This window comes from Pocillopora verrucosa, chromosome 14, assembly GCF_036669915.1.
Source record: "Pocillopora verrucosa isolate sample1 chromosome 14, ASM3666991v2, whole genome shotgun sequence".
NCBI classification, from domain to species: domain Eukaryota; kingdom Metazoa; phylum Cnidaria; class Anthozoa; order Scleractinia; family Pocilloporidae; genus Pocillopora; species Pocillopora verrucosa.
The window spans coordinates 3,159,683-3,182,241 of NC_089325.1; the positions used below are offsets into that span (position 1 = coordinate 3,159,683).

At 36.5% G+C, this 22,559-nt stretch overlaps 3 protein-coding genes and 2 long non-coding RNA genes across 5 annotated transcripts; 3 read left to right on the forward strand and 2 right to left on the reverse strand.

Moving 5' to 3' along the window:
• The first annotated feature begins 1,510 nt into the window (after nt 1-1,510).
• LOC136278167 (uncharacterized) lies at nt 1,511-2,492 on the forward strand. Its single transcript, XR_010716227.1, has 3 exons — nt 1,511-1,735; nt 1,843-1,902; nt 1,983-2,492. It is a non-coding gene; the product is annotated as an uncharacterized lncRNA (long non-coding RNA).
• A 145-nt stretch (nt 2,493-2,637) lies between these two features.
• LOC131784394 (uncharacterized) lies at nt 2,638-9,014 on the reverse strand. Its single transcript, XM_059101205.2, has 6 exons — nt 7,316-9,014; nt 6,624-6,748; nt 6,271-6,447; nt 5,548-5,721; nt 4,834-4,879; nt 2,638-4,310 (listed from the first exon to the last, which is right to left on the reverse strand). The coding sequence occupies exons 1-6, from the start codon at nt 7,740-7,742 to the stop codon at nt 3,991-3,993; spliced, it is 1,269 nt and encodes a 422-aa protein (XP_058957188.2). The 5' UTR covers nt 7,743-9,014; the 3' UTR covers nt 2,638-3,990.
• On the forward strand, nt 7,993-14,293 carry LOC131784392 (uncharacterized). Its single transcript, XM_059101200.2, has 8 exons — nt 7,993-8,089; nt 8,483-8,556; nt 9,010-10,081; nt 10,375-10,925; nt 11,251-11,397; nt 12,024-12,185; nt 12,500-12,581; nt 13,821-14,293. Exons 2-8 carry the CDS (start codon nt 8,500-8,502, stop codon nt 14,156-14,158), a joined length of 2,409 nt encoding a protein of 802 aa, XP_058957183.2. The 5' UTR covers nt 7,993-8,089; nt 8,483-8,499; the 3' UTR covers nt 14,159-14,293.
• LOC136278166 (uncharacterized) lies at nt 13,820-18,453 on the reverse strand. The gene is made up of 2 exons (XR_010716226.1): nt 18,127-18,453; nt 13,820-14,165 (listed from the first exon to the last, which is right to left on the reverse strand). It is a non-coding gene; the product is annotated as an uncharacterized lncRNA (long non-coding RNA).
• On the forward strand, nt 16,140-22,553 carry LOC131769365 (uncharacterized). Its single transcript, XM_059085088.2, has 8 exons — nt 16,140-16,366; nt 16,496-16,573; nt 17,265-17,318; nt 19,059-19,375; nt 19,609-20,051; nt 20,480-20,574; nt 21,030-21,075; nt 21,549-22,553. Exons 1-8 carry the CDS (start codon nt 16,349-16,351, stop codon nt 21,860-21,862), a joined length of 1,365 nt encoding a protein of 454 aa, XP_058941071.2. The 5' UTR covers nt 16,140-16,348; the 3' UTR covers nt 21,863-22,553.
• Nucleotides 22,554-22,559: the final 6 nt, after the last annotated feature.

The following is a 22,559-nucleotide window of genomic DNA, read 5'->3' on the forward strand; positions in this document are numbered from 1 at the left end:
AACGTACTCAATTACTTTGGCATAAAGAAGTTTCGCATTTTATATTATTTTTTATTCTGTTGAATCCTGCAAGGAGGACGTGCTTTTTGAATTCCAGTGCAACGAAAGTACTTGACCATATATATTTCAGAATACTGGGTGATAGAAGTTATGGAAGTTACGGCTGCTACTGGATTGAACACTCACCATATCGATGGATGCCGGGAAATGTGATGTTACCAGCTTGCACTTGAAAGCAATGCTGCCAGACCATTTACAGGAGTATGATTTGTGCCTCTAAGCCCAGTATATAAATTTGTATCCGCTGTCTGTATAAGTTTGTACAGACACACATTGAAGTTTGGATAGTCCTCCATGGGTTTGCAAACATTGTTTTAACAGGGCGAAAACTGGAATGTAATTTTGTGTCAGCGACATTGTAGTCGAAACGACAGTCTGGGTAACTTGTTGGCCAAACTACAGCTAACAGTATCAAAACACAATAATCAACGAACTTTGTCTGTAAAGCAATCATGGGTATTCAAGACTGACCTTTAATCAACGTTCAAAGCTAACTGGAAAGTTTTGAAACGTCATCGGTCTACTATTGGGGCCGTTAAGAAGAATGAAGGTTGTAGCATTCTGCCAGTGAAACCAAAGTTGCAGAAACTTGTGGTCAGGCTTTACTGCTTTGAATGATTGTGAATGTTCTCGCGCAGGTATATGGTCCATTTTAAATGAGAAGTTAGATCAGTGTTTTGTTAACGCTACTTCTAAATAACGCTATAGTATGGAAGAGAAATTTTGCGAGACAATCTACGGGTGCCACCCAGGTGCACTCGTGTGCGAGGAGGGAGGCGAAGTGTACCTGTACGCCAAAATTGTTCTTCCTATTTGTATTTAAAAACCGATTTTTGATTTATGATTCGTGCGGGCCTTGTTGTGATTCATCCATTTTATTTTCAATCCAAAATATTGCTTTCTGCTTTCTGTTTTTTTGCTTGGAGAAAGCACAATCTAAGTAAATTGAAAGTTAGTTGTCTTTGTTTCTTTTTCAATTTATAACCGTGTAATGAGGATGATGCGAATGGAGCCGAGAACATTGAGAGGAAACCTCATTTTACTCGATCGAATCTGTCACGCTTTTCTGTTACCTGGTAAACAGGGTCTTAACATATCGGTAAAAAGATCTGGCGGGCTGGCAGCTGAATAATGCCTCCCCCACTGGTATTGCCAAAAACATTTTCTCTTGCTTTCCTGGACAAACACCGGGCGTACAAACCAATCTAACGTCTGTGTTGGTTATAGGTCTTCATTCCTACTGGTGTAGGTTCAGTTCCTTTGTTTCGAATCTCGGTTTCTAATGAGAAGATAGTGTGCGGGAATTACTATCCGGGTCATTCTTTGGTATCTTTGTGCCTCTTCTCGAATAGCCTCCCCTCGCAGCTCATCGAAGAAATTTGCTCTTTGTTTATTATTATTATTCTTTTCGTTCATTCCTTAAATATGCCATAAGCGTACCAAGAATTTTATGTAAACTTCTGACAAGAATTTAATTATAAATCATTTCTTTTATTATAACTCTAGAAATTCAGCTTTGAATCACTGAGGAACTCCTTCAACGTCATTCCTCGGTGTGATCTGGTATTCCAACCTTGCAGGAAGTCACTAAGCACCAGTGTTTTTGTGGAATTGGTTTTAAATCATGAACCATCTGGTGAAAACAAGGATTTATGCATCCACATCACTGAAAAAGGTAAAGAAATATCCAGCCTATATTTTAACTTTCTTTCCTCTTGCGTTCTGACAAACGTATCCGAGTCCAGCCCCGCAAACGCTATTTCTATATATTTTCTCCTGTAGAGATTTTTAGAAGATCCTTTAATAAGATCATTTGAACATGATGAAGTGGAAAAGTAGGAGGTAAGTATTAAAATGAGATTAACGTGAAGTTGATTCATAGTGTTATAGTTTAACCATAACTTTTTTCATTCTTTTCTTAGTTCATTCTCAAAACCTTCCCGACGAAGATGATTAACATATCACAATACTGGAAATATGAATATTTAGGAAACGTTTTTTTGAGATGCACAGTGAGCGGCCAAATCATAACTGATTGAGGACTAGAATATAATATTATAGGAAATTTTTAGTTCAGTAGACAACGTTTTAAGCATCGATCAACGTCTGCTGTTTATGATACTTAAATATCAGGAACTTCACGGCAAAACAGAAATGTTTTTCACAAAATAATCCGATGGCACATTTCAAAATACTTTCATTTTTTGGTAATGATGAATAAACCATTCTATTTTAACAAACATGAACGTACATTTTTTATCTAGTTTAATAGTATTTATATCTCAACCAAAAATGTATGCAAGGGCGGGGAAAACAATTATATCAAGAAAAGGATTTATTTACAGAAGGGTAGAGTGCGGAGTCAGTGTATACTTCTCGATGAGGAGTCCAGCACACCAAGTCCATTATGCCACTATACCTCTCCCTTGCTTTGTGTTCAATAAAAAAATATTCATTATAAATCAGCCTCCATTTTGCATTGAATACTTAACCTTGCCTTGAAAAAGATTGAGATGGCTGTGGCTTGCACTTATCATTGCAGCCAAGGTATATCATACCACTTCATAAGGTTTGCGCTTGATACAAGTAAAAATTCATAATTATCAGGGAATTACCAACACTTTTATTCACTAAAGCATTTAGTAGCAACAAAAAAATCATGTTAATACTGAAATGAATTTACGATTCAGATAATTAGCTATCAAAACTAAACTGTATTTTATTCAGCTTCAGCTGATGAATTCATTACAATCTAACAGCTTTAGATAAGAAACAGCATTTCTCAAAAATGTACAATATTTAATTCTTTGGCATGTGACTGTCAAATGCATCAAAATAACTCTATACAACTTACGCTGGTCCACGTAACCTTGCATGCCTGCATGCCTAATCGGCAAGTGGATAAGGGCGCTCGGTCATCATTGCAACTGTTAATAACGAATAATCTTTATTTTGGATGTTTGGATATTTGCTAGCGGAGACAGTTGCTAAAAAAACAGACAGTAACTCTATAACAACAGAAGAACACTTTTCCAGCTTGAATTTGGATCAAAACGAGAATGTCGAACATACTTGACGTCAAGTTTAGAATTTTATGAAAATATATACAACAGGCTCTACGAGGACACGAAATAGACATGTAAGTTTGACCTTCGACCACTATCTGTTACCCGAGGCTACAGTCTCCCCCAAAAAACTCTACCTAAGCATTTACAGACTGAGAGTTATGTTTCGCTATGATATATAAAATTGCTTTGATGTCAAAACATCACATAACATATGAGAACCTTATCCATATCTACCTGCCATATACCTTCTAATGCCAAAGGCAGGTGATTAACCTGTAACTTCTCCCCATGATATCCATACGTCATTATCCAGCAAACAGGTTATGGTAATAGTCAAACTTCTCAGGAAGAAGTTATCTTGATCTAGCCATAAATTCTCGTAACTGGCTTACAAGGAAATGTATGGTAGCTAGACGAGAGAATTAAAAATAATCATATCTTGGGGCACATTGCCTAAGGTTCCAAATTTACCAATCTTCATACAACACCAGTATGACACATTAGAAATAAAAAATTCTCCATTTTTATATTGTAACTAGAATAATAGGAACGAACAGTACCCATCGGTCCTGTATGTCTCTGAAATCGGATTCTTGTGCACCAATTAGCTAGATATACTGTAAACAAATACAAACTCAAAGAATTGAAAATAAAAGATTATCCACAGAACTGCATTCCTAAGCAGCTGGAACAACCGAGCCAGTAAAAGCGGACTACCTTATTCTCCCTCGAACAAATTTTGTTTACTGATTTTTTCGCACAAATAATATATTTTTTAACTTAAAGCTCGGTAAATATTATTTACAGGGCAGAGCTAATCTAATTAAAAGTAAAATTAGTTATAAGCAGGTAGAGTCGACCTTCATTTGTCATCATTGTTGTGACCAGCTGCAAGGTGTCTTTGGTTCAGTAAAATGGCGGCCGCCTCTTGGTTTTTTCGCTGGCTTCTCATTATGTCTATGATAAGGTCAAGGATGTTGCCCCTCGTCTGGATTGTCCGTAACAAAAAGGCGTTGCGGTACCTTTTCACTTTCATACTCTCTACCTCTTGCATGTCCTCTTCATCGAAGATTTTGTGTTGGTATAGGTGATCACACACACTGATTGGGTCACCAATATTCTCAAGAAGAGAAACATGGCAAGAACGCAGCACTCTCCTGTCTTCGTCGGGCATGACAGTGACTGAAAATATAAAAGTTAGGCAATTAGAATAGTCTTAAGAAACAGTTTATAAATTACCTGTCAATGAAGACAACCCGACCTACTTGCAATCGCGATACTAGTGTCTTTATTTACTGTCAATAACACATACTGACGTGAAGTAAGGTACGTATCTTTATGCTTACCTAATAAACTAAATATTTTTCCTCACTACCTTACAGCATAACTTATTCACTAATAATTAACAATATTTACTGCTTAAGTAACACACATTTGTTTGAGAACTGTAAATGAAATAGTGATTATCAAAGTGTCATAGACTGATACATATTTTCAGTGTTGTAAGGGTTATGTCTAGGGTCCTGGGTGGCATGGGGATTTCATGGTAGTTTCTCACATGATGGCTATTGTGTTCAAACTCAAAGCAAATCATCTTGTCCTGATATTTCTAGTAACACAAGTTCTACTTCAAGATTTTTCAAAAATTGTAAATGGAATGCTTCAGTCAAGCTTGCTTCACAATCTACATGTAATCTCTAATTACCTGCTTGTGGATTGTACAGCCAGGGTGATATATTTGCTTCGTAGTACTAAATCAAAACAAGATAGAATTTGGTAAAATATGTAATATTTTTTATGAAGACTTTGAGCATTATAACATTTTGGAAATTACTTTAAGACGAGTTGAGTTTAATTTATTGAACCAAATAATGATGCAAAAATGTAATAACTATTATTTCAGTCTTTGCTAGGTTATCAATAGAAGACATCTTGAGGACACATGAAACTTTACTTGTTAGAACTTTTTGGTTTTAAAAAGATAAAATAAACGAAATTGAATCTAAAACCATGATATGTGGGTGTATAAAACTAAAAAGGTATCTTCAAGGAAACGAAAGAAAAAAAAACTCCGTAAGACTAAAAATAGTAAATTTGCAGGACAAGTACCCAATACCTAGCATGACTTGTTGCATGAAAATTTCGAAAAAGATGCTGATAACAATAATGCTTACATTACAGTACTTATATGATAAGTATGATTATAATATCATTGTAATGATATTGTTACTAATCGACCTCTCAGTTTGAAACCGTCTAAGTAGGAAACAAACATGACTCTCTGCAACTAACTCACACATGATTGTCTGTGAGCGGTAATATGTCCTGCCTCGGGAAACACACAAATGGATGTCCATGAAAAATTTTATACTACACGAGGAATTTTTTAAGACAATGCACATTTATAACAATAGCTTACCGCTATGGGCACAGTAAAATGTAAATTTGTGTCACCAGATTGGATGTTTATGCGGATGTTGTCCTCAAAGAGCTTGTCCTTTTCACCTGTGCATCTTGTTAGGACTGTTGCTGAAAATCCACACCCAACCCGATCTTTACTCCTTGAAAGGATTTCAGAGACATTTGCAACTATCTGCAGGACAGAATGTTTACGAAGGTGACTAAGTCAGAGAAGTGCTTGACAAGAATATATAAAACTACAACTTTGTCAGAGTGTCAAAACTCTACATCTCTTTTTCAAAAACTTGCTAATAGGTAAATATTACTGACAGGAAAAGAAAGACATGAAATACTCAAGGAAGAAATATAAACTTAAAAGACAAATTACAGTACATTAGAGGAGAGAAGTTTCTAAAGTAACAGTGGTGCTGCGTCAGTGGGAGGGTATACCAGAGTAATTTAGTATTATGAACTGAATCGATAATGTAAAAATTGGCCACCGTAAAGAGTTTAAAAGCTGACGCTCGAAACGTAAAATTCGAAACTCTTTACGGTGGCGAAATTACGCTATCAACTCCGCTGACAATACTAAATTACGCTACAGTGTAGTAGGGCTAGGTTTAGTCAACATGTTTTCACCAGATGGTAAGTGCTCAGGACTTTGATTATATTAATGTGCTAGATTGTATGAATAGAAAATAACTGATCTAATTACTGAAGTCATTTATCCAAAGTAACTTACTGTAGGTGGGGAGACAATTGAGAACATTTCACCAGTGACCATTTCAAAGTTAACCTGACAAATTTCATCAATCATAATGCGATGGAAAAGAGCTGGTAACATTTTTGTTTCTTCCATCATTGGGAACTCTGTGCCATGGCACACAACACCCTCGTATTGCTTGATTTTTGGGAACTTCTGCAATTGATCATAAAAATATGTTTTGAAAAGCTAATCTCCAGGAGAAACAAGTTCGAAATAATCTACTTAAGAAAGAACCTTGCGACAAATGTTTGCACAGCCTTAAATTTCAAAGTTCACATGGCTCAATTTAACTGCAGATAAATTAAAAGAGCACATACATATATGCATACCTCCTGGAAGTCCTTAAGTGGGATTATGTAGAGAGCATGGATTAAATCATCTCGTGCAATGATTCCTCTTTTACACAGAAAAATCATACAAAGTATTCGGAACACATTGCTTGATCCTGGATCTCCTGGTAATTGACAAAATTAAATTTTCCTTAACAAATTAATACTATTGCATGTTTATTAATACAAATTAAGTTTATTAGGTGTATGACCTGCCCACATGACTCCTACTACCAAACATAATCCGAACTTTGGACTTTAGTGCCAATTGTCTCTCAGAAAAACATAATGGCTATTGGTTCGGACTCCAATGCCCAACTGATTGGCATTATACCTACTTCACTCCTTCTACACACCCACATGAATGCTCTTCTGTTTTCTCGATCCATAAACCTTTGAAGACTATTCGGATTTGAACTAGGAACTACACGGCCTGAAGGGTATAATGTCCCCTCCAACTGCTTGTGTGATTTCTGATGCGATATTCCGTAGGCTAAGCACAATTCAGATTAAAATGTAGCCATTTAGTTGGACTTAGCGAAAAAAAATATTCAATTTCATTTACAGACAGAATCGATGGAATCGAGGGAATCGATGGAATAATGGTCTTAATAAAAAAAATTAAATCGTTGGTGATACATAGACAATTATATTAGATTTTCCCCTACTACAAAATCGTTGCGTATCCTTACTCTCTGAGCGTCGAGTTGAAGACACCAATACGCCGTTTTGTTCCGCGTGTATGCTACAACACTCCTGTTGGGGAGTAGGTCTGCTCTGTAAGGATGCATTTCGAGTGTGTTGTTCGGACGAATGTGCAGATTCTAAGATTTCTTCGATCTGATCATGGGCTTCTGTTTCTCCCAGAGGTCTCCTAGAGTCTTCCACGAACTCTGACTCAAGAAGTAAATCTTCTTCCCTGCCATCAGTGCTTTTCCGAACTTGTGTGTGATGGCAGTTACTGAAGTGTCTGCAATGATGGTTGGCTACCGTAACCGGCGACGGAGCGAGTGCCATCGGAGAGGGACATGAAGTTAGAGTCGAGGTTCTTTCCCCCATTGTCTGTATCCCGTAATCGTCGGCAGCGTTTCTAGTCAAAGGATTGTACCTGCTATCCATTGCTCTGCTTTAGGGATACCGAAGGTACAGCAAACCACCGAGATATGCCCCTATGCGGCGATAAGTTATTTTATATTTTCACAACGTGCTCTGTAAGCACTTTCGTTTCCGTCGAACAGAGTCTTTTCCAGCCATTCAGCGTTTAGAGTGTTAATAATTTATTATGAACGGGATCATATGATTGGTTGTGGGTAGCTAAGTTTGAAGTTTAATTGGAAGGGGAATCCCCGCACTCCTACGAAGTGAAAAGATTCGACGAGTCGGGGTGTTGGCATTGTAGTCGAGTTCACCGTTGCTGACAAGACCGCTCACCTAACTTTCCCTCATAACGTTGTCATGAAAAAGGCGTAAGTACCTGGAATTCAGTATTCTTGCTTTGCATGTGTCACGCTGTTTCAGCATGTATTTTAAATGCGATCTTCTTTTGGATTTCGATCACGTCACACAATTTTAAGTTATTGATTCCCGTCAAAATCATTTGAATGTTGTAGGTTATTCGCAAGGCACAAAGGCAATCAAAACTAAAGGACAATTGTAATGTTTAGCTGAGTAAGCAAAATGGATAAATCTTTCCTAATTTTCTGAGCGTTATTATTTACCTTAAGAATGTGCTTCGCCTAGCACTTTCGATCAATGACGTTTGTTTACTTTACCCAATTTAGGCCTGGTTAAACACGGGATTAAGTAAGCCGACCCTTCAGCTCAATTAGTGGCGTTTTCTTTAAATTTTACCTTTGCAGATCTGAGAGACCAAAGAATGTACATTCTGAGCCTCTATTTAATGTGTTCATTCCAATTTCTCTCCATTAAAAATGTGAGTAAACCGTTATTCTTTAGGAATTTTCAAAAAATTTAAATGAATATATTTACGAAGTGACAGTTGCCGCCCGTCTCGGTCAAATTCCACGAAATTCTCAGAGATAACCCCATTGCATTACAATGACCTTTACAAACTACATTGGATCATTTCCTAGAAAGCAATGCCAGTGATAAAAGACACAGCTACGTGATTATTTACCAGACTAAACGGCACAGAAGTAGACCGTTGAAAGCAGGATAAAGAATAGAGCAGCTTTGCTCCTAACGGCTTATCAACAAAGACAGGTCTACAGATATCCTGACATCTCCACCTGATTGGCGAGCTTAGAAAGATTTCGATGTTCCTCACACTGAGGTTTAGGCACCAGTCTTTCCTTAACAGCTTCTAAATTAAATTATAGAGGGTCTTATAATACATGATAATAAACATCAATTTGCTTTTTATCAGGTTCATACCGTCTGTAACTATGACGAATTTGAAGTCGAAGATGTGTTCAAACACGTTTCTTGTCAAAAATGTCTATCTTGTCCTCCTGGAATGGGTCTAACACCACAATGTGGCAGTTTTGTTAGTTATGGTGAAAAAGTTTATTGTGAGCCATGTGAACCTGGAAAATCTTACTCTCCTAATAATGATAGCAGTTCATGCCTGTCATGTGGAATCTGCTCTGACCATGAAAGCATCAAGAGGAACTGTTCCTTGACGAATAATTCACAGTGTGAACATGGCTGTGGCAAAGGGTTTTACTTTGAAGAACTCACTGGAGATTGTAAGCCCTGTTCCTTCTGCTTTTCATATCTTCCCAATTGTAACATAAAAAATAGTGTGAAAGAAGGTTGCAAGGACATGCCATTTTACAGACAATGCGATGCCAATGCGATTGGCTGTCAATTACCAAAATGTAGAGAAGATCAATCCCTTGTTGTAACCCAAGAAAAAGACAGTGCATACTGTGTGGATTGTAAAATCTGCCCGGCGGGAACATCACCCTTTCCACCATGTGGAAATGGAATCATAATAAAAAGCATTGATGATATAAAATGTATTAAGTGCTCTCGTGGCAACACGTTTTCTGACAAGCCAACTAAGCAAACTTGTAAGAAATGCTCCATTTGTGCAGTTGGACAGAGAGAACTGACACCCTGCAATCTGACACATGATAGGATTTGTGGTAAATGTGACAAAGGATTCTATGGCAGTAAAGACACAGGATGTAAACCATGTTCTGCCTGCTGTAATGATAAATACGATGTGCGCATTCCTGAATGTCGAAATATAGCAAAAAACAAACAGTGCGGCTATACAGAGCGATCCATAACTGTGTGTCAGGAACAAAACAGCTCTAAGAAAACTTCTCCAAAGAAATCCTCTATCATTACAATAGTTTTGACTGTGACGACAGCACTACTATTTGTTGTAATCTTAACACTGGTGATTATAAAGTGCATCAAATACCGCAGAAAAAATAGGCGTCAAAGAACGGACTCATGTACTGCGTTGCTGCCATCTGCAGACGAAGGTAAAGTTTTAATCATTACCTCATATTGGGATTCAGTGATGTCGATTTGAATTGAAATGGCCAATTGATAAACAGCGATGAAAAAGGATTAAAAAAAGATCCACCAAGGGCCTTTCATCGCAAAAACAGAAAGCTGAAGACTTCAAGATTAACCCCTGGGTACTATGAACTTAAGAATCATTTTTTTTTAATAATTCTCCCACCAAAAAAAGGAAATGCAAGATTGTATACAATCATAAGAACACCATGATAACTACTACCAAATTTAAAACCTATCCTCTTCCTTTCTTTAGCACCACGGAGTGAATTGATAACACTGGAAGATCCAACACCACATGGATCACAACAGATATTACATTTTGATAAATCAGGTATCTTGATCCAATTCAATGATGCAAATTGTTTCTCCAGTGATTGCCGAGGAATACAACTAAAGATATGTTGGGATGAAAATTCTATACCTCTTCAGCCTGGTGAAGTACAGCTTAGCCCTGTGATAAAATTTCAGCCTTATGGGAAGCAACTATCCAAACCAGTGCAAGTCAGAATACCTCATAGTGCTTTGGTGTATTTAAGCCATGGCTGGAACATCAAGCCGAAAAGCTCTGTACCACACAAAGGCTCAATTGTATGGAAGGGGGAAAACAAATTCCAAGTCCACAATAATGAAGTCAGCTTTCAGGTTGATAATCTTACCTCCTATGTTATCATCGGTACGTCACTTGATAACGGCAAACCAACAAAGAAGCGCTTTCAAGGCGCTGTTTTTGGTGGAGTGGGCACAGTTGGTGTGGACTACACAGCATACTTATATATCTTTGATGACAGTGAGTCATCATTTGAGGTATCTAGATAACAATAGTTTTTATAAACTGAGAACGTTAGAATTCCCTTGGCTTTCCTCCTCTAACCCTCAATGAGTGGCTCTGACTAGCCTCCACTGGGTACACAAGTATATTAATTTTCAGAAACCAACGATAAACGCTCTTTCATCAGGAAGTGGCAAACAAAAACAGCTTGATAAAAATCTTTTTTTAAATTGCAATAGGTATCAAAGTGAGATGTAGAAACATTCCAAGGAAACATGCATTCACACTGACATTGAATCTTAAGATAGGGTTAAAGATATACTTCTTTTAATTAAATGATTTGTTTTGGAAATCTTCCAGAAAATCATGCAAGAAGAGAAATCAACCGGTAGAACCCTGCTTGGTTCCCCTCAGTCCTTTTATGTCGAGACTATGATTGATACTAAAGTAAAGATCTCAGTCAAAGAACCAATGGAAGGATGGATTGTTGGAGAGATAAAACCAGAGGTAGTTCTCAGTAGTGCAGTGTATTAATCAACCCTTGTCATAACAAATACGTTATTAATAAAGCATAAATGTAGCTGCACTAGTGAGTTGTAATTTGTTGCATGTAAGCTGTCTATGTTCAAACATTCAATCCCCCTAGATTCACTTCTCTTGTCACAGGCTAAAGTGTACTAATAAAAAATGGGTCTAAAAAAAGGTTTTTAAATTGTTTAGAAAATAATAATTTTGAAAACTTTTTCAATTATTTTCAGCAAAAGTAATGGCAAATGGAATGATATTAAATTCACTGAAAATACCAAACAATGATATTGATGATATTATTAATAGTAATAGTGATACTACACTCTGCATTGAGTCAAACAAACCTGGTTATATGAGAAGGTGAGCTCACTTCGTTGATTTGTCCAGTTTACCACAAAGAAATGGATCAAGATATCTTGAACCATGCCTCCCATTAGTTCATTAGTGAGTACTATTCTGCATTATCAGTTATTTGAATAATTATTGATTTTGGTTGGGGAACTGTGTCAGTTCACAAAGAGATTAGAAGTCCTTTTTGGTTGTTAATCAATCTGATGTAATATTCATATGGTATCTGACTTGTAGGCTTTGCTTTAATCACACAGTTCATTACACAAACAAATTTGAAGGATTCTTATCAAGCAATACCCAGAACAACAGTAAAGTTTAAACATGACAATGGCCGTAACCGAGACTTCCTTTGTGTGTTTGAACTAACTGCAGAAGATACCACAACATCGATTTGTGCTGTTGCCACGATTAGAGAGGTAAGTGCTTTTTTCATCAATCTAAATTAATGCAACTAAATAATAATTTGGTTAAAAATTAATTAAATGTGATTGTGATGAATGGATTTATTAGCCAGCATGATATTTTTTATCATACAGTTGTATGCAATAACATTTGTGGCAATTGGTTTTGCAATTCTGAAAATCTTGAAGTCTGATGTCCTAGACTTTATATTAAAAGGCTTAAGATATAGTCATGAAAAAAAAAGAAGACTGAGATATGTGATACATGTATAATGGACTGAACACATTGCTCAATTACACTATTTTCATTTTTGTTTCCTCCTTGGCAGGATCCATCTAGGAAGTTTCAGGAGCACCAACCAGGATTTGGTAATGGCAGTCATCAATTTGTGACTGGGAGAAACTTGTGTGGTAAGAACACAATTGTTTTGATTTTATTTCCAGGATTGAGTTATTGGTACTCAAAATCACTATTTAGCTACCTTAGGATCCCAGAGATAATTATTTCACTTTTGCTTGGTAAAAAAAATGAAATTTGGAAATGCAGTTTTGTTTTATTAAAACTGAGTACAGTGTATCTCTGGACTACAGAGGATACATTTTATCTTCAGTAGCCACAATGTAGCTCTGTTACAGTTGTGATTTATCATCTAATCAAAGGAAACCTGTATGAAGTGGTTTATAATAGGTATATTCATTTTCACATACATCCTTGTCAATATAGACCAGTCTTATCAAGCTCCCTTTTTTCATAATTTCCATTATAATTACTAGGTTATACCTTCTATAGTAGAGGCTTCCATGCTCAAGAGGTAAAAACATGTTCAAGAGAGATTTATTTTTGAAAAAAATTGTTGTAGAAAGATGTAAAAAGCAAAATTGGCTTAGTCTGAATATTGGTTAATTAGGTACATGTGGTTTTTAATGTTGTTGAGAAACTGGTCTTCCTAGAGGAAGAGAGAAACTAGCTGCATGAGGAAATAATTGAAAGACAGAGACTCTAATGGAATCACAACTCAAATTCAGCAAAATCAAACACCAGTATCAGTTAGTGTACATATGGTCATTCTGCCATGGACCAAGAAAGAACTCTTCCTTTCCACAACAAGAATAGCCAATTGAGCCTAATCTTAGACAATTTACAATACTCTACCAAGGTTCTAAAATTTGGAATTCTCTCCAAATATCAATCATTGGTTTGACTTTTTTATTTTTAAAAGAAAAATGATAATTTTTTAAGTGAAATGAGTGCAAATTAGCCAGCCGCACATCCACATCCACAACTTAATTACAAACATATTGACATACGAGGTGGCCTCACCTATAAGCCTGGTGGTTTCTTGGAGGTTTCCTTACTCTACCATACTGTTAAACCTGTATAAATATTATATCTTTAGTGGCCAATAAATAAATAAATAGATGATGGTGATGACAAAAGTGGGGGTTACCTGTGACTAGTTACAAGTGAGAAATTTGGAGGGAAAGCTCAGTTTTTCAGTGTCTACTTTAGATCTTAAGAATGCACCTCAATTTTTTTTGTAATTTGTGCTTTTTACATTTTTCAAAGACAAAATCGTTACTTGCAATGTAACTTACCACCCAATAAGTTGCCTTGACTCAGCTGATTGATGCCTTTGTACCCTCTTAAAGATCCACTGATCATCAACCCAGACAAACCATCACCTTGTCTTAAAGATCTTCCAAAGGAGGTACTTGAAGCTCTTTGTGAGAAACTTGATAAGCCCCTGAAAGGAGTTGGCAATTGGAGGCATGTTGCAACGTGCCTTGATTTCACCGAGGAACAAATTCAGCGTTTCCGGAATGAAATGTTGACTCCTGACGGAAGTCCGTGCACTGTTATGTTGGAGGCACTGGTGACGAAGTCACCACAGTTCACTGTGGCAGAATTTGTGCATATTCTACAAACAAGGAAGATTCAGCGCTTTGATGCGGTGGAAGTTCTGGAGCCTCATTTACACAGCTGTTGATAATGATCTGCACAAGAATCGAGAGACATTCTCAATTACTCGCATTGTAACGGACTTGTCGAACTTTTTGGCTTTTTGCGCCGATTTGCTGTATCAGATTGAAATCACTGTCAAATAAACTAACAGATTTCTAAAGCCTCTAGCATAAACAAAGTAATTGTCTAAAAAATAAGCCAGTTGCACAATTGGAAAATGAACAGTTTTAAAATGAACGAAATATTACTTTATAAAATATTAAAACCGGCCTCCTTTAAAAGCCAATTCTTTGGCAAATCCATCTTTATTTCCCTGCCAATATCACGTTTGCTAACTCTCCCATATTATCCGGGAGTCTGCCGGAAACAAACCGAGTCTCCCGGTCTTCCGTACGGCTCATCAAATATCCCGCATAAAAGCGATCACAGATCAGTTTCTCATCGAAACCTAACATTTTTCAAAAATCATCAGGTTTCGTCTTAAATCTTATGGTTCTTGTTTTCATTTTCTTGTCAATTCGTTGTCTTGTCAATTGCACTTTGCTTCTCCCTAAAATCAATTTTTTGAATACTCCAGTATCAACATTTATCCAACTCAGGGTTTCCTAATCGACACGCTCGGACATCTCTGACGATTAAAACCAAATATGTGAAATCCACAAAAATTCCAACTTCTCCTAACTGTTCCAAAAACAACTCTTGGCTCGTAGTGTGCTGGATAAAAGTAAGACGCCACGCTCGTTAAATATATACCGGTTTGAGTTATACATCGGCACCTACGTCGTAGGGAAGAGGCAAAAAAACTTTAAAAGACAACTTGAATAACAAAGGAAAGGTAATTATGGATAAAAAAAATTACAACTTATAAATAATTTCTTGGACACGCAACCACACGTCATAAAAAGGAACTAACGAAATAAATTTTGAGTGCGTGATCTCAAACCAGAGCTCACAGATTTTGGACTTTTGGACATACGTACATGTAGTGTTGGGGGATATGATATTTAACGCCATATCTTCGTCTCAAAGTCCATTCTCTGATGTATCCCAGAGTCCCTTGGTCTAAATGTAACTCTAAACACAACAAGAGTGCCCAAAGTAAATTTAACTCCTGAATGCTTAACGTAATTTACCTACGTGGATACATGTGATTCTCTAACAATACCTCATTCCCCACAAACATTCCCTCATGTTTTTAGTTTTGAGGCACAAACACAAAAATTGCAGGAAGCATTAATAACCATACAAAATATTGGTAATCTTGCTCTTGAGGTTACTTGAGTGAACTGTTCTGCGCATTACAGGTTACGCAGTGCAATACAAGGAATCATATTTCTCGTGGCTTCTTCCCGGTCCCGTGTTTTGGGTCCAAAGTACAAAAAGTCATATTAAAGTTCTTTTGAAGACAACGATTCGACACAATTCAGAAACTACGGGAGCTTCACAATATCTGGTGCTGTTCTTTGATTCACACGGATTTTTTGGCAAGATTCGTGATACCATTTTCAACACGAAATCACCGTCAGCTACCGTCAATATCAGCGCCTGTCAAGGCAAGAGGGATTTTACTCTTCTTTTATCTCGCTCGATCTCTGGCCCTGTATCGGGAAAGAGTTTTTGTAGTGCACCAAGATCGTGCTGTTGAATAATGTGTGTAAACATGTGTGTGGTTTAATCACTTCGTTTTCCTTTATAACAAAGCGCCTCGAAGAATTTGACGCGAACTTCAAGAATGTCTGTTCTTTTCGAAGAAGGCGAAGAGAATTCACGGCCATTCAACGGGCTCAGAAGAATACATAATCAGTCTCAACAGCCGGGAATTTTCCCGCCAAATACCTTCTCTATCACAAGCGATTCATGTGACTTTCTTTGTGCCCTTGGGTGACCTTGATATCAAAATAATACACACTTTTTGACTGGATGACCAAACATAAACAAAATAGAAGAGCCAATCAAGGTAAGCGTACTATAATGTAAACAAACTTTAAATACCAAAATTCGTTTCATTCACGTATCTCGCTCTTATTACGCTAGGTTTGACATTTAAATTTTTTCTAAAAAGAAATTTCTTTCTGTACTTCTTCGAACCTTCGTGAGGCAAGTTAAGAATCATTCAACAGAAGTATGCGACATGGATTTTTCACAAGCTTTGCGCTTGATGACTTCTTCCTAACTGTCACTTCGGTGAAGATTTCTAACTCTTTGAAAAACCACGATGCACTCAGAGAAAATGGTGAGAATTTTGTTGCGTCTTTCCTTATGCAAAGATGAGTTTTAATTCCTTCGGAAAATTTGGCCTGCAATAACTCAGAAAACGCAGTATTTTTAATTCTAACGGCGACTTCCTTGTTTTCCCAAACAGGCGGGTAGCAGAGAAAGTTACTACGCAATACCCCTGAGATCTACACGCAGAGATAATTTGCCCTCTCAGTATAAAAAGGTAAGAAAATTCCTCAAGAAGTTTTGACTATTATTTGATTTTCCGTCGTTAAACACCATCAAACAGTTTTTCTGCGTGTGCCATATCCTAATTTCGTCAACTTGGGTTTATAAAAAGTGTATTTTGTCGCCGAATGTTACAAAAAATGTGCTGCGTAATCACTTCAATTCGCAAAAATGGGTTCCTCAGCCCTAACGGTTTTCTACAATAGAAGAATTCTACATGGTTGTGACTGATTTTTTTTATCTTGAGGGAGTCTGTGGTAAACTTCACCCTGTTCATAGATAATTTTTTAAAAGACCTTGGTACCCGACAAAGACGGTTTTATATATTACAGGCTTAAATCACAACTGTCGTTTGAGTTGTTTTAGGTACATTTCGATACGAAATCGAAATGATTTTTCCTCGGCAATTCACACAATACCAGCTTGGAAAATGCGACATTCCCTATCAGAGATAAGTGATCAAAACCGTAGGTTTGTTTCATCAAAACGATCGTGCCTAAAATGGTTCATGAAAATAAATATTGCATCAGCTTTGTTCGTATTTAAATAACGTCATGTCATTACCAAAACAAAATTAATATTCATTGTCTGAGTTTGGTAAAATGGTAGAGTATTCAATAACGCACATGCACCTGAGCAGATATGTTTAAACATTTACAATCATTCCTGATAATTTTCTTTGGCAGTTATTTGGGATAATAGTTGTGGTCTTCTATCTTCTTCCCGTGGTTTCTGCAAAGGTTAGACTTTGTGGTATTTATAATATATATATATATATATTACTATCTTTGTATCTAGAATTTCATGAACATTATTTATTGTATGTGTGGGCTGGCAAAATTTTCTCTGCTCTTTGGTCAGCAATCCCCGAATATATTACATAACAAATTTAAAATCATGTCATTAAGGCAGGAATCTAACCACTATACTTCTAGATACACTAAAGTTTATCATTCTAAGCTATAACAGAAAATCGATAGGAAAAGAACAATTCTTCGTTTTATCTTCAATATCTCCGCTAGTATAAAAACAGAGCTTACTAAAACATTCACTCTGGAAGGGAAAAAATACAATGATATCACTCCTTTGGAAAGAAAATTGTCTTCATTAAGCTTTTCAATTTCGAAGTACATTTATTCGGTAAATTCTGGCCAAAGAAACGTCAAAATAATTTGGAAAAACAAATAACTCCGTAGACCACCGTCACTTTTCAAATTTTTGGAAAATTTAAAATTTTTCCTTGTTTCACGAGGAAATTATGACCTCAAAACCCGATGGAAATTGGTCATATCAAGAATAACAACAAGGTTGTTAATGGTGGCGAGTGTTCACGTTACTGGCACCGCTTCTTCCGCTCCCTTTTGCTTGAAAAAATTACCATAATTTAAATCAGTTGGGTTCCAAGCTCTCTTAAAAGACTAAGGACATACTTCTCATTAAAAGAAAAGTAAATCCTTAACGTAAAAATTGTGATATGAAAAGCATCGATTCCCATATGTTTACATTTGTCAAATAACGTATTGCGAAGCCACATAAAAGATGGTTTACCTCAATTCTTTGTTTTCCATTTCCAGCTACGATTCCAAATAACCTTTTCAAACAATTGAAAACCCTTTTCGGTTGTTATTATTCTCCAAAACCATCTTCAGAAGCTTTGAGAGTAGGGGAGTACGTCCGATCGTGATCCGCCATAATGAAATGTTCCAATAGCTGATGTTATGTCTTCATGTACGCCTCTTTCAACTGTCCAAGCTCAAAAGATAACGATCTATACGACATAGCAAATAATAATTCCTTGCTCTACATTTGCATTTGGGGGTTGGGGGAGACAAAGGTTCTAGATATATTTTATCTCCTACGGTAGTTATAAGTATACCTTTGGCCGCGGAGTAATTAAGCATTGATTCACTGGAATATTACACAGCTTGAAGATTGTCAGGATAACTGGTAGAACAGGCAGAAAATATGATCACTTCTCGATTCAATTGCGTGGTGCCTCATGCACCTTGAAATAAAGAAAAATGATACCTGTTCTGCAAAAGTGTCATTATGCAAAACAGGCATACAGAACCGGATATTTGCTTTAGGGCAGTTTGTAGATGACAGTTAAATGACAGTTGAGTGTGGCCTACATCACCAGTGAAGTGGACCATTTTTGATTTAACTCTGAAGGATGAAGCTCTTCCGCTTTCGAAGCTTTCAAAGCCGTACCGTTAATATAAGAAACTATGTTGATTCATTCGCAGAATCATACACAGGAAATTTCCATTTAACCCCCTGCACTTCGTGTTATTATTATTACAGTTATTTGATCAAGAAAATAATGACGAAACAATAGCTAAAATTTTGACTAAGGCTTTCCTTAACAATAACATGGAATTATGCGGGAATTCCTTTCCTCATACTCTCAGTGAGTATGTATGTATGTACTCTCAGTCAATAAATGTGAAACTTTATTCTTATTTCTTTTATTTTTCTAGCCGACGCCAGGTCAGCAAAGTCCTTGCGAACCAACCCAACACTGGGTTGAAGACGAAGATGGGTCACACCAGTGTATAAATTGTGGAACTTGCCCGCCGGGGCAAGGTCTCTCAATAGAGTGTGGCAGTTCTAAACTGTTACCTTTTAAAACCATGGTGGTCTGTGTGCCATGTATCGCAGGAGATTCATTTTCCAGACATAAAGATTCTTCCAAATGCATTCCTTGTGCATCCTGCTCCAAAGGTCAGGTTGTGGAACAAAGCTGCTTGCCAGAGTGGGATATTAAGTGCACAAATAAATGCTCCAGCAAGGAAAGGTACAAATATTAAAACAATTATACATAGGTTGTTCCATAGAATGATTATTTTAAGTGTTATAACTGTGAAATGAACATCTATCAGCTTTTGCTGATAATCTTGTTTAAGCAAAGTGTTTAGTTTAATGCTAAGATAGGAGTAGACTTTGGGGAATATTGAAGAAGATCTGAAGATCTTTATGTAGTCGGCATGCGAGTGATGATGTTGAATTCCTTATTATTTTACTGGTTAGGTATTATGATGTGGACATGGGAGACTGTCTCAATTGCTCAAGATGCTGTGGCGATGATAGAGATGTGATGGTAAATGAGTGCAAAGAGAAGTTGGGAGACGGCTCAAACATGATTTGTTCATTTGACAGCAGTGTCAACCGCTGTGACCAAACAACACCTCAACTAACACCCACCATCAGCCATGTTGACCCCAAACATGATGGTCCTTATACCACTCAAAAAAGTAATCATTCCATTCAAGCTAAGGATCAGGACTATTTGGCAGCAATCGTTATTACAGTGGTGATAATAGTTGTTTTGGCTTTTTGCCTTTGTTCGTCCTTTTTTAAGAGGAGACTGACGCAGATGTTTATTTGGTGTAATACTACTGTTGAGAAGGAAGACCATCACAGTTCATCAGCGATGGAGGGAAAGTTAACTTCTAACCATAAAGAACAATCTGGTAAGAATGCGAAGCTTTATTCTGAATTCGCACTGATAATATTTAGTTTTGAAATATTGAGCTTTCTTAAGCTCAAGAACAGAATTTATAGAAGAGGATCGTGACTGAGACGTACCAAATTGCAGAAACACTTTTAATGTGTCAGAATCGCTTAAGAATCATTTGCCTTATCGTGTCAACCCAACTACCCTTAAAGGGACCCAAAACAAAGATTTCTGCTTTTGATTATTGACTTCCATGCAATATCTAAGCTTTGCTATACCCTTACTGATGGTTTTACGCAATGGACCTGCACTTTATCAAATCTATAACATTCTGAAGAGATATGGACTGAGGTAGAACTCCTTCAGGGTTGGTTTCTTTGCGCTATGCTGGTATATATTAATTACTAGATGCAATGATTAAATCCTTTTCGATTTTTCTTATAGACGACTCATGCGGGAACATAAGGGAAACTGACTCATCGAATAAGCTTGGAAAAGCTCTGACAGACTCGGAGGAACCCTTGCTGTGTTCAGAGGAGGTAAATAAAAAATAATTATTGTTTTACTCGTAATTTATAGACATTATAAGGTAAACTTTATTACTGGTAAATTAAGGATATGTCGCAAGGTTGGGTTGTTATTTACAATGATCATTCCCGGTTGATGTTGTAGTTTAGGAACCTTACATAAATCCGTCAAATCATCGCGTAAGTCCAAAACGCATTGAACATTGCTCTGATACATAGATTTTTTCAGAAATCAAAGCATAATTAAAGTATTACCAAAGATAGATAAATTGATGTTAAAACTGAGTCAAGGTAAGTTTCAATATGCACCTTAAATAATCCAATTTTCAGAGTAATCCAAGACATGCCTGAAAAAGAGTTAAAAAAATCTGTCTTGCACACTAGTGGCACACTTCGATGTCCTATCTGAATGAAATTATATTTACAAATACTTAATAGTCAAAGTTTTTGTTTCTTTATTGCCTTAGGGTGTTCTGGAAAACTTGGACGACGCTCAAACCAGTAAAACGAAAGGTGTGATTGACGTTCAGTTTTGTTCGCAATTTATACTAACCCTCAATTGTGTTTTGGATAACTGGAATATCTCTTGACTATCACCATACCATCATATAACACAAGCCATCGAAGCCATCAGGGATAAGGCAGTCTTATCCTAAGCTATTTCTTTGAATTATAGGTCAGAGTTTTCTCATCTTTGTGATTTGTAGGAGCTAATAGTTTGAAATAATTAAAAGTTTGGACAAAGTAAAACCCAGAGGACGAGAGAAATTCCTATAAACCTTTCTATTTTTGTTAGAGTGTCATTTATTTAATCTCGAGTTCAAAATGAAACTGTTAGATTGAGAAGTGGTTTGGTTGGAAGTAAATCTAAAAGGATGATTTTTTAAGGGGGGGAAAGCCAAAAAGATAAATCCAGTTATTAGAGATATACTGCTACCGTGGTGGTTATAATATTTTCTCTGTTTGCTTGTCTCTCGTCGGTTTAGATTCGAAGCTACTTAGCAGCTTAGTGGAGGGTGAGTCTTACCAGTACTTAAAGAAAGTCTGTGTGCGTTTGGACACAGCCATGCCAGGCGTTGGTGACTATCGTGATGTCTGTTTTCACTACGGCATTAATCATTATGAGATTGCCTCAGTGTATGAGAAACACAGCGATGGGCCATCCAGAGCTCTAATCGGTCACTTGGCAGCTACACATGTACAGCTAACAGTAGCTGACTTTGTGGGTGTGGTAAGGAATGTAGCAGAGAGAGATGATGTTGCTAAAGTTCTAGAGGAATATGATTCGCAGAAGGAATGAGTGACAAGGGTTTTTTTTGGAGAAACTTACTCCCGTTATTTTAGGTAGTTGCACGTATTTTGTTAAATCGTTTCATCTTGTTAAATTTTTGAGAGTTAGGTTATAATCGGCATGACATAAGTTTCATCCATGGGTTGCTAAAAATTTGAATACGAGAGCTGTCTACATTTTATAAACGCAAGCTCCAAATGCAAAAGTTCCAGTAAAAAAACTGTTAAGAACCATAGAATCATTTTGGTTGGATAATTTTCATAATTTATGTTTCAAGAAACATGTTAATTGTTATTTAATATTTTGTTGTATTTTGTTAAACCAAAAATATATATTTTTTAAATTTTGTTTGTATTATTGGAAATACTTCGTCAAATATCTCAAACTTTGAGATTTTTGTTTAGTCCTTTTTTTATTGTTGTGCAATATTTAAGTATGTATTTGTTCATGAATCAATTGTTAATCCAAGTTAAAAAGGCAAGGAGAGCTCAAACCTTTACTATAGATAATGTGTTATGGCTTTAATTTAAACTTTTAAGTTATGATTAGTTTTTTCCATTTCTAGGTGGTAACATTTTCTTTTTAAATTTTATAAGAGAATTTGCAGCAAAATTTTTAATTACTCCTCCTTAAGTTGTATTTTTCGAAAAATTTAATAAACTACTAATTGTGTGCTAATTAGGAAAAGCAAAAAAAAAAACGCAAT

Excerpts from the sequence above, each read along its gene's own strand:
- LOC131784394 (XM_059101205.2), bottom strand. The coding sequence starts at position 7,742 with ATGGATAGCAGGTACAATCCTTTGACTAGAAACGCTGCCGACGATTAC. Across the intron at positions 6,749-7,315 it reads TTCAACTCGACGCTCAGAGA|GAGATCCAGGATCAAGCAAT; the intron begins GTAAGGATACGC and ends GTCAATTACCAG. Across the intron at positions 4,311-4,833 it reads GCTGTACAATCCACAAGCAG|TCACTGTCATGCCCGACGAA; the intron begins GTAATTAGAGAT and ends TTATATTTTCAG.
- LOC131784392 (XM_059101200.2), top strand. The coding sequence starts at position 8,500 with ATGTACATTCTGAGCCTCTATTTAATGTGTTCATTCCAATTTCTCTCC. Across the intron at positions 10,082-10,374 it reads GCTGCCATCTGCAGACGAAG|CACCACGGAGTGAATTGATA; the intron begins GTAAAGTTTTAA and ends TCCTTTCTTTAG. Across the intron at positions 12,582-13,820 it reads GACTGGGAGAAACTTGTGTG|ATCCACTGATCATCAACCCA; the intron begins GTAAGAACACAA and ends ACCCTCTTAAAG.
- LOC131769365 (XM_059085088.2), top strand. Across the intron at positions 19,376-19,608 it reads AAATGCTCCAGCAAGGAAAG|GTATTATGATGTGGACATGG; the intron begins GTACAAATATTA and ends TTTACTGGTTAG. Across the intron at positions 20,575-21,029 it reads CCTTGCTGTGTTCAGAGGAG|GGTGTTCTGGAAAACTTGGA; the intron begins GTAAATAAAAAA and ends TTATTGCCTTAG.